This window comes from Pteropus medius, unplaced genomic scaffold (genome assembly GCF_902729225.1).
Source record: "Pteropus medius unplaced genomic scaffold, Ma_sr-lr_union100, whole genome shotgun sequence".
NCBI lineage: Eukaryota > Metazoa > Chordata > Mammalia > Chiroptera > Pteropodidae > Pteropus > Pteropus medius.
The window spans coordinates 1,201,501-1,216,849 of NW_024344432.1; the positions used below are offsets into that span (position 1 = coordinate 1,201,501).

At 35.3% G+C, this 15,349-nt stretch overlaps 1 protein-coding gene across 3 annotated transcripts in view; it reads left to right on the forward strand.

Moving 5' to 3' along the window:
- Nucleotides 1–15,349, forward strand: part of PCYT1B (phosphate cytidylyltransferase 1B, choline) — an 80,293-nt gene that overhangs the window by 23,463 nt on the left and 41,481 nt on the right. For all 3 annotated transcript variants that reach the window (XM_039872465.1, XM_039872466.1, XM_039872467.1), the window contains exon 3: nt 6,566–6,682. In XM_039872465.1, the coding sequence (XP_039728399.1) occupies nt 6,566–6,682 (117 nt within the window). The remainder of the gene's footprint in view (nt 1–6,565; nt 6,683–15,349) is intronic.

Below are 15,349 nucleotides of genomic sequence, written 5' to 3' on the forward strand. Positions count from 1 at the left end.
GCATCAAACTAATTGGGTGAGATTTGGCAGCTGCGTGTTGTCTAACTACCAGGCAGTTTAAACCCCAAGAATCAAGCTAGAATATGATGGTGGTGTATTTTCAAATACCTGTGTCACTACAGGAGGAGGGAGATGGAGCAAAGGCGAACTCAATCTTAGAAGGGACATTCTCCTCCCTCCCCTTTTTTTTGGAATCTCAGGCAATGACCCTGGGAAGTTATCCAAGAGAATTTGTGATGTTGATGGCACCTGGCCCAGGAAACTTCTGTTAGAAATTCCTTTATTTAGAACTTCTAATATCAGCATTAAAATGTGACAGGAACTTAGTTCTTTGATTACCTAGAAGGCACATATTAGTCTTAGACCTGGCTCTGACAGCCATTGTTTTATTAGAGCAGTGGTCCTCAGACTTCAGTGTATTAAGAATTTTCTGGAGGGCTTGTGAAAGCGGACTGCTTGGCTCCACCCTCGGAGTTTCTGATTCACTAGGTCTGGGGCAGGGCTGGAGAATCTGCATTTCTAACAGACAGGTGACATCAGCATCAGTCCCTGCTGATGCTGATGTCACCTGTCCTGGGACCACACAGCAAGAACCACTGCTTAAGAGTAACTAGATCCAAATATCATGCTAAGTGAAATAAGTCAGATGGAAAAGTAGAGAACAATATAATTTCACTCATATGTGGGATATAAAACTGAAAGCAACAAGCAAACAAAAGACAGGCAAACAAACAAAAACTCATAGACACAGACGACAGTTTAGTGGTTACTAGAGGGAAAGGGAGGAGAGGAGGTAAATAAATAAGGGTGAAGAGTGTCAGATATAGTGATGGAAGGAGACTTAACTTTGGGGGTGAACACAGTGTGATATACAGATGATGTATTATTGAACTGTACACTTGAAATCTATATAATTTATTAACCAATGTCACCGCAATAAACTCAATAAAAATTTTAAAAAAGTAACCATGGGTAGTGGTTGGAGGGAGTACCAGGGAAATTATTCAAAATAATTGTTGGAGCATTGTACTGGTACTAGAAAAGCTCAGAGCATTTTAAAAAATCTTGCTGTTTGACCACTTTTTAAGAAAACAAGAAAAACAACGTTACTTTTTTGAAGTGTTTGGTAATTTTCAAGAGTAGTAAGCAATTACTTTTTTGTTGTGCTGTCTTGAGCATTCCATCAAAAAGACAAAACAGACCCACACTTGGAGTTTATAATGTGCTTCAAGATTATAGTTATAACTGAAATCTTTTACTATCTTCTTTACTAGCCCTATTTTATGATTTAATACAGTTGCCTGCAATATGTTTTGCAATCTTAGGTCTGCCCAAACAGGGGCTGGCATATACATTCTAAAAGAGGTAATGACAAACTCTGTTCAACTCTTAGCTCCTGGACATTGTCAGTGAGGTCACAATGATGATGAAACATCAAGAAAAACACTAGAGCGATCAGAATGGCACCTTTGATCTCAGGTCAACTAGTCCAGCTGTGGAGCTATGAAGCTACAGGGTTTAGTATGTATTTCTGAGACAGAGAGAATCACTCCTCTGTCTTGAGGTAAAGGAAAATAGTCCAACTGATTTTTTCATAGGTCCCTTTCTGTTAAAGTTGACTTTTTTTCTTAAAGGTAAACTCAATTCTGATTTCCTGTGTTCCTTCTCAGAAAGGGGATCTGTATTATTCTGTTTTCACAATGTGTAGTTTCCCAAATTCATCTTTTTTTCCCCAAATTCATCTTTCAGGAGCTCCCTTAATTAATTTTGCCTTATTTATGTGCAGCCTCTACTATAATTTACTTAATTTTTCTTTAAATGTACTCTTTTTAACATAAATTTAATGTATTTAAAAAGTAAACATCAATCATCATTATTTATCAAAAATGGTATCTCTGGCTATAAGTAGAAGAAAATTATAAAGTTTATATAAAACTACTCTGTAAACGTTATAAAATACGTAACTGTTAGATTTTAAAAGGTTAATTTCTGTGCCACCTTTTTTCCACATCAGTTGTACACGAAAACAATACTAGTTACCATAACTACTGGGCATTTAGTCATAGTTTGGTTGTGTGACATTGGGCAAGCAGCTTAACTTGGCTCACCTTCCATTCGCCCCTCTGAAGTGAGGATAGTAAGTCCATTCTCCCCTATCTCCTTCACAGAGTTGATGCAAAGATTGAGTGAAATATATGGGCTTTGTAAATCATATGTACTTTTAAGGCATTGTTTAAATGTAGGTTGTTAATAGCCATAATAAAAAAAATGAGTAATTAAAATAAATGAATGATCATCCCTTTGTTGTTGCCTGAATCTGAAGCTATACTAAGAAATGCCATAACACACCCCACAAAAATGTGAATTCAGATATAATGCAGTTGGTGATTTCTTCCTTTCTGGCCAGATGGTAGGTGTGTGTTTACAACTTTTTAAACAACTGCCAAACAGCTTTCCAAAGCGATCGGACTATTTTAGATTTCTACCAGCAATGTATGAGAGTTCCAGGTGCCCACCAACACTTGGTATAGTCAATATTTAAAAAAAAAATTCTAGCCATTCTAGGGGTATGAAATGGTATATCATTCTAACTTTACTTTGCATCTCCCTAATGACTAGCGATATTGAGCTTATTTGCTATCCATGTATTAATTTCTTTGGTGAAGTGACTGTTCAACTCTTTTGCCTTTTTAAAAATGTTATTTGTCTTATTATTGATGGGTTTGAGAATTCTTTTATATTCTAAATGTAAGTCCTATATCAGATATATATTTTGCAGACATTTTCTCCCTATTACGACTTGCCTTTTCTTTTTTGAAAAAATGTCTTTTGAACAGCATAAGTTTTAAATAAGGTTCAATTTATCAATATTTTGGTGTTATAGTGTGTCCCTTTTGGGCCTTACTTAAGAAATTTTTGCCAAACCTAAAATCACTAAGATTTTCTCCTGTTTTCTTCTAGAGATTTTATAGTTTTAGCTCTTACATTTAGGTCTATGATTCATTTCCAGTTATTTTTTGTATATGGTGTGAGATGTGAGGTCAGCATAGCCCCCTTCACTGTTTCACTTACTTCTAAGTACTGAGTAATTTATAAAAATTTGGAATGTAAGATTCAGGAACTTAAAACAATCAGATTTTGCCCCACAGTACTGTACCATAGTCATTATTTGTATCCATGCTCCTCAAGCAAATATTTAGCATCATTTTGGTGTTATGTGTAGTTTGTTATATTTAAGTTATTTGAAGCATGGTAATCAATGTGTGGTATACAGACATACATTTTACCAGAACATCACATTTATCTGATATACTTACTCTGACCATTTAGGATAAATAGGAATTTACTTGAAATACTTTTAAATTTTTATAATAATCTGCAGGCAGAGTGTGTAATGCCATTGCATTCATTTTCTATGCTGCATAACATATCACCACAGACCTAGTGGTTTAAAACAATGTGCATCTATTATGTTGTGATTTCCATGAGTCAGGAGTCCGAGCCTGGCTTAGCTGAGGTCTCTGTTTGGAATCTCACAAGGCTGCATTCGAGGTGTCACCCAGGGCTCAGTTCTCACCTGGAGGTTTGACTAGTGATAGATCCACTTCTGAGCTCACTTAGGTTGTTGGCAGAATTTATTTCCTTGGAACTGCAAGACCAAGGATCTAGCTTCTTGCTGGTTATCAACCAGAGGCCACCCTCAGCTCCTAGAGGACACCTGCAGATCTTTGCAATGTGGCCCTCTATGTATCCCTTCTCACAACATGGCAGCTTGTTGCTTCTTCAAAGCCACCAAGGGAAAGTGAGTCAGCTAGCAATATGGAATCTTATATACTGTAATATAATCATGAGAATGACATCTATCATCTTTGCCAGATTCTACTCATTAGAGGCAAGTCATAGGTCCCACCCACACTTAAAGGGAGGGGATCACACAAAGGCGTGAACACCAGTAGACAGGGATCACTGAGAGCCACCTTAAGGTCTCTCCGCCATGGACACGAAATAGCTGTGCTCTAACTTGTGACCATTGCCAAACCCCCAGCTTCACAGGCCAGTGCTTCCCAACTTAGATGCTCTAGAGAGTCCCCAAATGCTGAAAAGGGTATCTAGAAAATCCTCAAATAAAAGATGAAAACAAATAAACATGCAGAATAACTAAACAAGCCACACTATTTAAATTTTTTATTATGGATAATTTCAAACATACACAAAAGTAAAACAATATAATGAACCTTCATGTGCTTGTCACCCGTAACTAACAGCCACCAGCCCATGGCCAGTCTTGTCCCATGCATGCCCTCATCTTACTCTTTCTTCTTGAATTATTTGGATGCTAGGGCTTCCTATTGTTTCATATGTTTATAACTTTTTAAAATAGCATAGCCACTATACCATTATGTCACCTAAAAATTATCAGTAATTCTTTAATATCAACACATATTCAGTGTTCTAATTTCTAATTGTCTTATGTCATCATTTATTTATAGTTTGTTTGAACCCAAATCCAAATAATATCCATATATTAGAATATGTTGGAACGTCTTTTAAATCTCTTTTAATCTGCAGGTCTCCCCTCCATCTCACTTTCGCATTTTTTCTTGAAGTTTATTTTTTGAAGACACAGAGTTCTTTTTTTTTTTTTTGATTTTACAGAGTTTCCCAGTCTAGAAATTGCTGACACATTACAGTTTGTAAAAGTGAGCTTATTGCAAAATCAACTCCACAAATACTGTTCAAGATTTACTAAATGGCCTTTTTCTCGGTAATTATGTCATCTTTCTTACTTTTCTTTCCTCCCTGTTTCCTGAATCCATTTATCTTGATCACCTCCGAATCAATAACAAAAAGTTCTGCAAAACCACCATCTGTTTTCCCCTGGGGTTTATATCTTAAAACAAATTTTCTTCAATTGAATTCAAATTGAATAAGAGCATTGAAACCAAGGATCCCTCATTAGGCAGTTTGTTATTTCAAAGCATTTTCTATTTACTGTGCCTTATTTAGAATACAGGATAATCCTGTGAAGGCAATTCTGTTTGTTCAAAATGGTGTATAATTGGAAATAATTGCAATTCCCTATCTGACATAAAGTCTCTCGAGATTTTTTTTATTAGAGAAATTTAATTGATTAGAAACATTTTACCATCTGAATCTATTACTGTAACATTTCTTTTAATTTATGTTCCAAATTAATAAGAAATAATCAGGAAATAATCACAATTTTAAATCTAAGTCTTAAAGATTATTCAACTGAAGTTTGAATTGATTTCCTTTTTATATTTATTTTTATAACACCAGTATAGTACATGCATATAGTTTTGAAAAGTCACTAAGACTCTTAGGCTTATACAAAAAAAATACAGTCCCTTTCCCTACCTGCCCTGCCCCTGAGTCTTATTCCTTCTCCACAGGTACTCAGCACTTGAAAATCAACTTTCCAAATGATGACATCTCTCATCCACTGTCATTGCTTTTCTTATTCCCTCTGCCCTTGAGAAATTGTACCTTTTTAATTCTTTCTCTGTAATTCTTGTGGTGTTTGGGAGGAAGTGGAGATATGTGTGTATGTGTTCAGTTTGCCATTTTTAGCTTGTAGTTTGCCATAGTTTCACTTTTAGTTCTTTCTTTGGGAATCCAGAATGGTATAACAGTTGGTACCCAAACCCTCTACTTCACAATGTCTCCCTCTTATTTGAGGGGATGGGTCTTTGGGTTGGCTCAAAAAAAGTGTCATCCTGCAGTTTCTAGTGCAGTCTCCTGGCTCTCAGGGGTCTGTGTTGAAGTGTGTTCCTGTTCCTCATGGAATGGCACTTCTCAGAACACTGTATGCCATTGTGAAAGTGTCTGTTGTGGCCTCTTCACTCTTGACCTTTCTCCTTAGGAAGGACTGTAGTGTTGGTCGCTTGCCTCTAACCCTGAGCACCATCCCAACATGTAACTTTTGTACCCTTCAGAGGGAAATTAGCCCTGATTTGTAGCATTTGCCAGTTTCTGTGGTGTAAATATTCCTACCAAGGCTGATTTCAGGCTGCCAGTATGACTTGGAGTTGGAAAGAAAGGTGCACAACTGTCTCTTAGAGCATTATGAGTTACTTCTGCCGAACACTGCCTTTGGGAACTTCATTCACAACTGCCAGACTCAAGGATGAAGTCATTTATCCTTTTCATTGAGCTCCTCAGTTACTCCTGTCTTGATATTCCCACTGGCCTGACTCTGCCAACTGTTTGGTTATTCCTATTCTGTCTGAATTTGCCAGCTCAAACACTTGAGACTCTACTCTGGCTCAAGAGAACTCCCCAGAGCTCTGTGTTTGTCTTTCCTGTTGTCGAAAAATGTATGTTCTGGGTCAATCTTAATTTTGTTATGTTTTTACTCTGCTTTGATGTCCTCAGGAGAACCTTTTTAAAAAATTAGTTTCATGCACTAATATGAAACCGATGGTACGTAGACATTGTGTTTTATCCAAGTAAACTTTCTTACAGTGCTATGCTGATGGAAGAATCAGGCAATTGGGATTCCTTATTCTGCAGTTCTGTCAATGATGTTTTCTTTTTTTCACAGTTGACAGGCCCGTCAGAGTATATGCAGATGGAATATTTGACCTCTTCCACTCAGGCCATGCAAGGGCACTTATGCAAGCAAAAACACTGTTTCCCAACAGCTACTTGCTGGTAGGAGGTAAGAAGTGCTTTTTCCCTTTGTCTAGAAAACTCCTTTATAAAGTGCTTCCTGAAAAGGACCGCTTTCAGAGTTTCATCATTAAAATCCCACATTGTTAATGCTCCTAATTTAGCCCATACTGGCTCACTTGTTCATTGCCTGAAATTTAAAATGATGTTTAAAAAACCATAGGGGAAATTACATCATGCGATTATATGCTACTGATCCCAACAGAGAGACAGACTAATAATACCACCAAGGGTAACTGCTTCATGTTTTCCATTAGTGCCTTTCTTCTTGTGTTTGAGGCATGATTCAATTTATATTTCTAAAATTTTCTAGAGAGTTAGGAGAAAAGCAATATCATTCTGATTTCAAATCTTGCTGAGCTGAAGGGGTTCAGAATGATTAAGGGTAAATAAGGTCATTGTCTATTTCCTTTCTGTGACCCACAGCACTTAGGACAATGTTGTGCTAACATTAGTGGCTTACAACAGCCCTAAATAATTGGATTTATGCACAGTGTGTTAAAGAAATGGAGATTTATATACCCAAGTCATCTTGGTTCACAATGAAGGAACTGACTTATTTCATAAGCATGCAGAGAGAGAAGGGTGATGATGTGGCTTGAAATTTTCCTCCTCCAGAAGGCCTACAGATTTCAGTTTGGGTAAAAGGGATAGTACCTGACTAGGGAGACCTGTATCTCACCTCTTGTAGCATATCCTTTTACCACGATCAGTTTTTATGGCATTACATGAACTAGGCACCATCAACTCTTAGACCTCTACTGTGTGAATAAAGGTGCTGGTAAGAGGCTAGGTATCTGGTTTTTCTTTTTTTTTAAGTATTTTGGTATCTTCTGCAAGTTTTAAACTACATTTTGGATATTTAAGAGGAACTCATCTTCAGATTTCCCTGAGGATGGTGACCTTGTGGTTATTGAATAGAATTCTTTCCAGAAGGAAGAGATGGTAAAAGGCAATGGTTACTGGATGAGTCATGCAGAGGGAGCCCAAGGCAGGAAGAGAACCCATCTCTTGTTCATTTCCCTGTATCTCGAGCGGAAAACCATGTCTTCAGTGAGTACTACCACCTGGGATCTGGTCCTAAGCTGCCAGGGCCCTGGGGAGACCTCTGCAGTATTTGGGCTTTGGTCATTTTAAGTTTGTAGGTAGTTAGGTGTAGGTCACACTTAACAGGAACACTTGCTATGTCCCTGGGTTATTACATCAAAAGTAAGATCGAAGGAAATGTGCAGCTTTCGGTACATTCTTATAAATTGGAGAAAGCAGTAAATTAATGTCAGCAGCTATCTAGGTCATTAGGCAATAATGATTTCGCTGATTCACCGAATGATTCCTTCATTTAACAACTATTCATTGAGCATCTACTATGTGCCAGGCATTCTTCTGTACACTGAGGATGCAGCCATGAACAAAGCAGACTGTGTCCTCAGAGAACTTAAGAGTCTCAGGAGGAGGCAGACACTGCCCAGTAAATAAGTAAATATGTTAACAGTGGTACTATGATGAAATATGAAATATAGGGTAAGGGGAAAGAGTGACTGGTCAAGGAAGGAGGGATGTTTTAGGCAGAGGGAGGTCAGGGGAGGCCGCTCTGAAGTGCTAGCATTTGTGCAGAGACCTGAGTGAAGTAAGGGCACACAAAAGCCAGAACATAGAACTTTCTCTGTGCAGCGTTCTTTTCACCAGTCAAGACGATAATGTTGGGACAAGTGGAGAAGACATAGCGGCTATAGCAATATATTATTTTATTGATTTGTATATCCTAGGGAGACTTTTCATAAAAGCACAGATAATGTAATACTCAGAGAAATTAATATGGACAAGAGTTAAGAGCCAAGAATTAAAACAGAAGAGAAGGAAAAAACTCCAACAAGAAATCCTGAACTTAGCAGCCAAGGCAAAACAAAAGGAGCCACACAGTTATTTCATAACTCTCAAATGCTAGAGCTGATATTGCTCCATTAGAAAGAACTTGCTTTTCCTGCCCTGAGTTCTAAGATAAGTGTTTAAGAGGGTTGCTGCATAAGGGGCATTGAGTAATCCAATGAATGGTGTCCTCTATGGCAGATTTACAAAGAAATGCAGATAGATTTCCCCCCAATGGCTAGTATGTGGGTTCTCTGTGGAAACCAAGGACATGTTAAACTAAGATTACTGTTGAGACCATATCTTTTGCTAGGTGACAGGGACTAGGGTATGCATGGAATATGAAGCAATACTACACAAAGCTGTAAAGAAGTGGTATGTAGACTTTTGGAGACGGTGACAGAGTAAGCGTGGAAAACCACAAGCAACATAAACAATAAATAATGAATAAGTTTAATGTTATTTTCTCCACCGATTTCTTATTATTCTATTTTAAATAATTGGATGACAATACTATGAAATATTTTAACTACTCTATTAATAAATTCAGTGCAATACTATATTTCATGGATCTCCACTAAGTAAATTATATTTGATTCTAAGTCTGTTAAACAGAGTCTTCAACCTCCTCTATGTCAGCAGACTTCTGCAGGGGCATGGTTTTAGAACTCAGATCCCATGAGTGAAATAGCTAGGGTGAACATGTTTAGGTAAAACTATGAACAAGAAAAAGTGCAATCTTTTTTTGATATATATAGTAGTTGCCTGCCTCTAAAATTCAGCATTGATCACAGCAATTCTAGAAATACTTTGTGATTATATGTAAAACAAAGTCAGGTTCTAGACTCAAATAAACATAAATAATTATGCACAAACATTTAGAAATCGTGTGAGATGTGAGAAAATTCTTATGTGAGGCTGTGCCATACATTGCAAGATGTTTCGCATCGTTATCGCCCTGCTAAATGGCACCAGATGCCAATAGCTCCCTCTGATCATTATGACAACTAAAGATGACCCACGATTTTCCAAAAATACTTTCTAGGAAATGATAAAGCCCTTGTTGAAAACCATTGTCTTAGACTAGGAGTCTTCAAACTTTGTTCCCCACAATCCTTAAAAGAATGAAAAACTATACCTTCTTGCTTTTTTCATTCTAAGTTTAAGTAGTTGTAAAATATGCAATTTCTAGAATATTGTAAATGTTGACAATTTCAAAAAAATTAATAAACTTTTTTTTAGGGAAATTATACATAACAAAATTTACATAGCAAAATTGAGCAGAAAGTAGAAAATTCTGATATACCTACACCTGCATAGTCTCCCCCATTATAATATCCTCCATGACAGTGGTACATTTGTTATAGTCTGTGAATCTGCATTGACACACATCATTGTTGCCCAGAGTCCATAGTTTTCATTAGAGTTCACTCTTGGTGTTGTACGTTCTGTGGGTTTGGACAAATGTGTAATAACATGTATCTACCATTGTAATATTGTATAGAATATTTTCACAGCCCTAAAAATCCTCTGTTCTCTGCCTGTTCATCTGTCCCTCCCCCCAACCCCTGGCAACCATTAATCTTTTTATTGTCTCCATAGTTTTGCCTTTTCCAGAATGTCATATGGTTGGAATCATACAGTATGTAGTCTTTTCAGATTGGCTTCTTTTACTTAGTAATATGCACTTGAGGTTCCTCCATGTGCATATTCTTCTCATGGCTTCATAACTCATTTCTTTCTAGCACTGAATGATACTCCATTGTCTGGATGTACCACAGTTTATTCATTCACCTACTAAAGGACATCTTGGTTGCTTCCAAGTTTTGGCAAATAAACAAAGCTGCTATAAACATCCACGTGCAGGTTTTTGTACGGACATAAGTTTTCAATTCATTTGGGTAAATATCAAGGAGCACGATTGCTGGATCTTATATGTTAAGAGTATGTTTAGTTTTGTAAGAGACTGCTAAACTGTCTTCTAAAGTTGCTGTACTATTTCACATTCCCACCAGCAATGAATGAGAGTTCCTGATGATCCATATCCTTGCCAGAATTTGCTGTTGTCAGTGTTTTCTAGTTTGGTATTCTAACAGTTATATAGTGATATCTCACTGTTTTATTTTGCAATTCCCTGATATACGATGTTGAACATCTTTTCATACGCTTAGTTGCCATCTGTATATCTCCTTTGGTAAGGTGTCTGTTCAGATTTTTTTGTCTATTTTTTAATCAGATTGTTCATTTTCTTATTGTTTTAAGAGTTCTTTATATAGTTTGAATAACAATCCTTTATCAGTTGTATCTTTTTTAAAAAAATTATTTTTATGGTGATATTGATTAACAAAATTCAATAAGTTTCAAGTGTACAATTCAATAGGAAGTCATTATGTATTGCATTGTGTATTCACCGCCCACAGTTAGATTCAGTTGTATCTTTTTCAGATATTTTCTCCCAGTCTGTGGCTTGGCTTCTTATTCCCTTGACATTGTCTTTCGCAGAGCAAAGTTTTTCATTTTAGCTAAGTCCAGCTCATCAATTTGTGTCTTTGATGGTTTGTGCTATTGGTGTTGTATCTGTAAAGTCACTGCCATACCCAAAGTCATCTGGGTTTTCTTCTATGTTATCTTCTAAAAGTTTTATACTTCTGTGTTTTACATTTATATCTATGATCCATTTTGAGTTAATTTTTTGTGAAGGGTGTAAGATCTGTGTCTAGATGTTTTTGGTTTTTGTGTGTGTGGTTGTTCAGAGTTCCAGCATGCATCATTGTTGAAAAGAATCTTTTCCACCGTGTTGCCTTTGCTCCTTGGTCAAAGATCGGTTGACTATTTATGTGTATCTGTTTCTGGAATCTCTATTCTGTTTCATTGATCTATTTGTACAGTCTTTTACTAATATTACCCCTTCTTGATTACTGTAGCTTTATAGTTAGTATTGAAGTTTAGTAGTGCTAGTCTTCCAACAGTAATGTGTTTTTATTTCAAAACCCACTTGTTCATTGCTAGTATATAGGAAAGTGACTGACTTTTGTACTATTAACTTTGTATCCTGCAACCTTGCTATAATTGCTTATTAGTTCTAGATTTTTGGGGTCAGTTCTTTCAAATTTTCTACATAGGCGATCATGCCATCTGTGAACAAAAACAATTAGTTCTTTTCCTTCAATCTACTTTTTTTATTTCCTTTTTTTTTTTTTTTGGTCTTATTGCACTAGCTAGGACTTCCAGTACAATGTTGAAAAGCAGTAGTGAGAAGGGAGACATCCTTGCTTTGTTCTGATCTTAGTGGGAAAGTTTCGAATTTCTCACCATTAGATATGATGATAGCTGTGCGGTTTTTGTAGATATTCTTTATCAAGTTAAGGAAGTTTGCCTCCATTATTAGTTTGCTGAGAGTTTTTGTCATGAAGGGGTATTGGATTTTATCAAATCATTTTTCAACATCTATTGATGTGATCATGTGATTTTTCTTCTTTAACCTGTTGGTGTGATAGATTATATTAATTGATTTTCAGTTGTTGAACCAATCTTGCATACCTGGAATATATCCCACTTGGTCATGGTGTATGATTCTTTTTATACATTGTTAGATTTGATTTGTTAGTATTTTAAGAGTTTTGCATCTATATTCATGAGAGATTATTGGTCTGAGTATATCTATTTGGTTTTGGTATTAGGGTAACATTGGCTTCTGGAAGAGACTGTAGAGAATTGGTACAACGTCTTCCTTAAATATTTGGTAGAACCTATTTAGGCCTGGTGTTTTCTCTGTTGGAAGGTTACTAAATGTTGATTCAATTTCTTTAATAGATATAAGCCTATTCAGATTGTCTGTTCTAAGGTGAATTTTGGCGACTTCTGTCTCTCAAAGGATCGGTCTGCTTCATTTAGGTTATCAAGTTTGTAGGCATAGAGTTGCTCATAATATTTATTATCCTTTTAATGTTTATGAGATCTGTAGTAATGTCCCTCTTTCATTTCTCATATTGGTAATTTGTCTTTTCTCATTTTTCTTAGTTAGCTTGGCTAGAAGCTTATCAATTTTATTGATCTTTGTAAAAAACCAACTTTTGGTTTTGTTGATTTTCTCTATTGATTCCTGTTTTCAATTTCATTGATTCTGCTCTGCGTTTTACTATTTCTTTTCTTCTGCTAACTTTAGATTTTATTTGCACTTTTTCTAGTTTCCTAAGGTGGAAGCTTAGATTATTGATTTTAGGTCTTTCTTCTAAAAGATATATACAGTCAATGCTATAAATCTTCCCTTAAGCTCTGTTTTTCCTACATCCCACAAATTTTGATAAATTATTTTCATTTTCATTTAGTTCAAAATATTTAAATATTTCTTTTGAGATTCAGTCTTTGATCCATTGTTATTTAGAATTGTGCTTTTAATCTACAAGTATTTGGGGATTTTCCAGCTATCTTTCTGTTATTGATTCTTAGTTTAATTCCATTATGGTCTGAGATCACACACTGTATAATTTCTGTTCTTTTAAATTTGTTAAGATGTTTTATGGCCCAGAATGTAGTCTATCTTGGTGAATGTTCCATGTGAGCTTGAGAAGAATGGGTATCCTGTTGTTGTTGATTGACGGTGCTGTTGAGTTTAACTATATGCTTACTCGTTTTCTGTCTGTTAGATCTTTCCATTTCTGATAAAGGGATGATAAAGTCTCCAGCTATAATAGTGGATTCATCTACTTCTCTTTGCAGTTCTATTAGTTTTTGCATCATGTATTTTGACCCTAATAGGCACATACACATTAAGGATTGTTACGTCTTCTTGGAGTATTGACTCCTTTATCATTATGTAATGCCCCTATGTATCCTTGATAACTTTCCTTGCTCTGAAGTCTGCTCTGAGATTAATGTAGTTAATCTCACTTTCTTTTGTTTACTGTTAGCATGCTGCTTCTTTCTTAATCCCTTTACTGTTAATTTATCTGTGTTTTTATATTTAAAGTGGGTTTCTTGTAGACAACATATATTTAGGTCTTCTTTTTTGATCCACTCTGACAACTCTATCTTTTAATTGGTGAAGTTAGACCACTGATGTTCAAAGTGATTATTGATATAGTTGGTTTAATATCTACCATATTTTTTCTGTTTTTTCTATTCTTTGTTTTCTATTTTTGTCTTACACACTCTTTCTGCCTTTTGTGGTTTTAACTGAGTGTTTTATGATTCCCTTTTCTTTCCTTTCTTAGCATATCAATTATATTTCTTTGCAATGTACATTCTAAATTAATCCAAGACCACTTTCAAAGAACACTTTACCAGTAGTGCAAGTACTTTATGATAAAATATTTCTAATTCCTTCCTCTCATCCCTTGTATTATTGTGGTCATTCATTTCATTTATGCGTAAGCATATATATGTAATACATACCTGAATACATTGTTGCTATTATTATTTTGAACAAACTGTTATCTGTAAAATGAATTAAGAATAAGAAAAATGAAAGTTTTTGTTTTATCTTATTCATTCTCTAATGTTCTTTCTGTCTTTACATAGATCCAAATTTCTGAGCTATACCGTTTTCCTTCTCTTTGAAGAAATTTAAAAACATTTTTTGCAAGGCAGGTCTACTGAAAACAAAGTCCCTCAATTTTTGTTTGTCTAAGAAAGTCTTTATTCCTCCTTTCCTTTTAAAGGATAATTTTGCAGAGTACAGAATTCTAGATAGGTAGCTGGGTTGTTTTCTCTCAACACTTTAAATATTTCACTCCATTTTTTTTCCCTTTTTTTGCTTCTGTTGTGTCTGTGGAGAAGTCAATGTAATTTTTATCCTTGCTCCTGTATAAGTAAGGTGTTTTCTTCTTCTGGCTTCTTTCAAGATGTTTTCTTTGGCATTTATCCTGGTTTGGTGTTCTTTATCAGTTAAATGAGATGACTTGCATCTCATTTGTGACTGAGTATATTATTGCTAAAATGAGACATAGTTTAACATTGATTTTATTTGTATTTTTTTGTTATAGATTTAAGTGGTGAAATGTTTTGTTCACACAAATATGTAGATGGGAATAGAAGTAGTTTGTTATAGTGATGCCACCCATTCTTCGAACTCCTGAGTTATTTGCCAGGTATCACAAAAATGATTTATTATTGTCATCAAAAAATTTTAATGGCCTATCAAGTGATAATTTGTTAAGATCATCTTTCACATTTGTTGCAAGCAATGGATTAGAAATGACCTGACCTTCAAGAAGATTTGTTTCCAAGCTATTAGAATCATTTGCTTTCTCCTTTTCTGGGAAGTATAACAAAAAGGCTTTACCAAGACTTATCAAATGACTCTACTTACAACCCTTACTCTTTTACTTGAAAGCAACTTATTCAACCAGATATACTCAGAAAGGGTTGGGGAAATGGAAATACTGGTAATTTCATTATACCATTTCCAATCCAATAATTTTTGATAAAATGCTTTTTTCAGTTGCTTAACACTTAAAAAAAAAAAACCACCTAGAGCTGCAGTTTTAGCTTGCTAAATGTGCAGAAAACACCATCTAACCTAATTGGCAAAGCCGGTCCTCCTTGTCAAACCTACTAAAAACCTAGAAACCAAGAAAAAGTATTTTCAATTCAAATGTATTAATGTATTTCAAGAAGCTTTATAAAAACCACTGAGAAATAAATTATAGAATGCATTATATAAAATAGAAGCAGTCAAGATTTAAACGATGTAGATCTAATTGATAAGTTACAAACGAGACAATAAATCAATGTGCTTAATTTATAGTAATGCAATGTAATTTATAGATAAAATTATATGATATTTGTA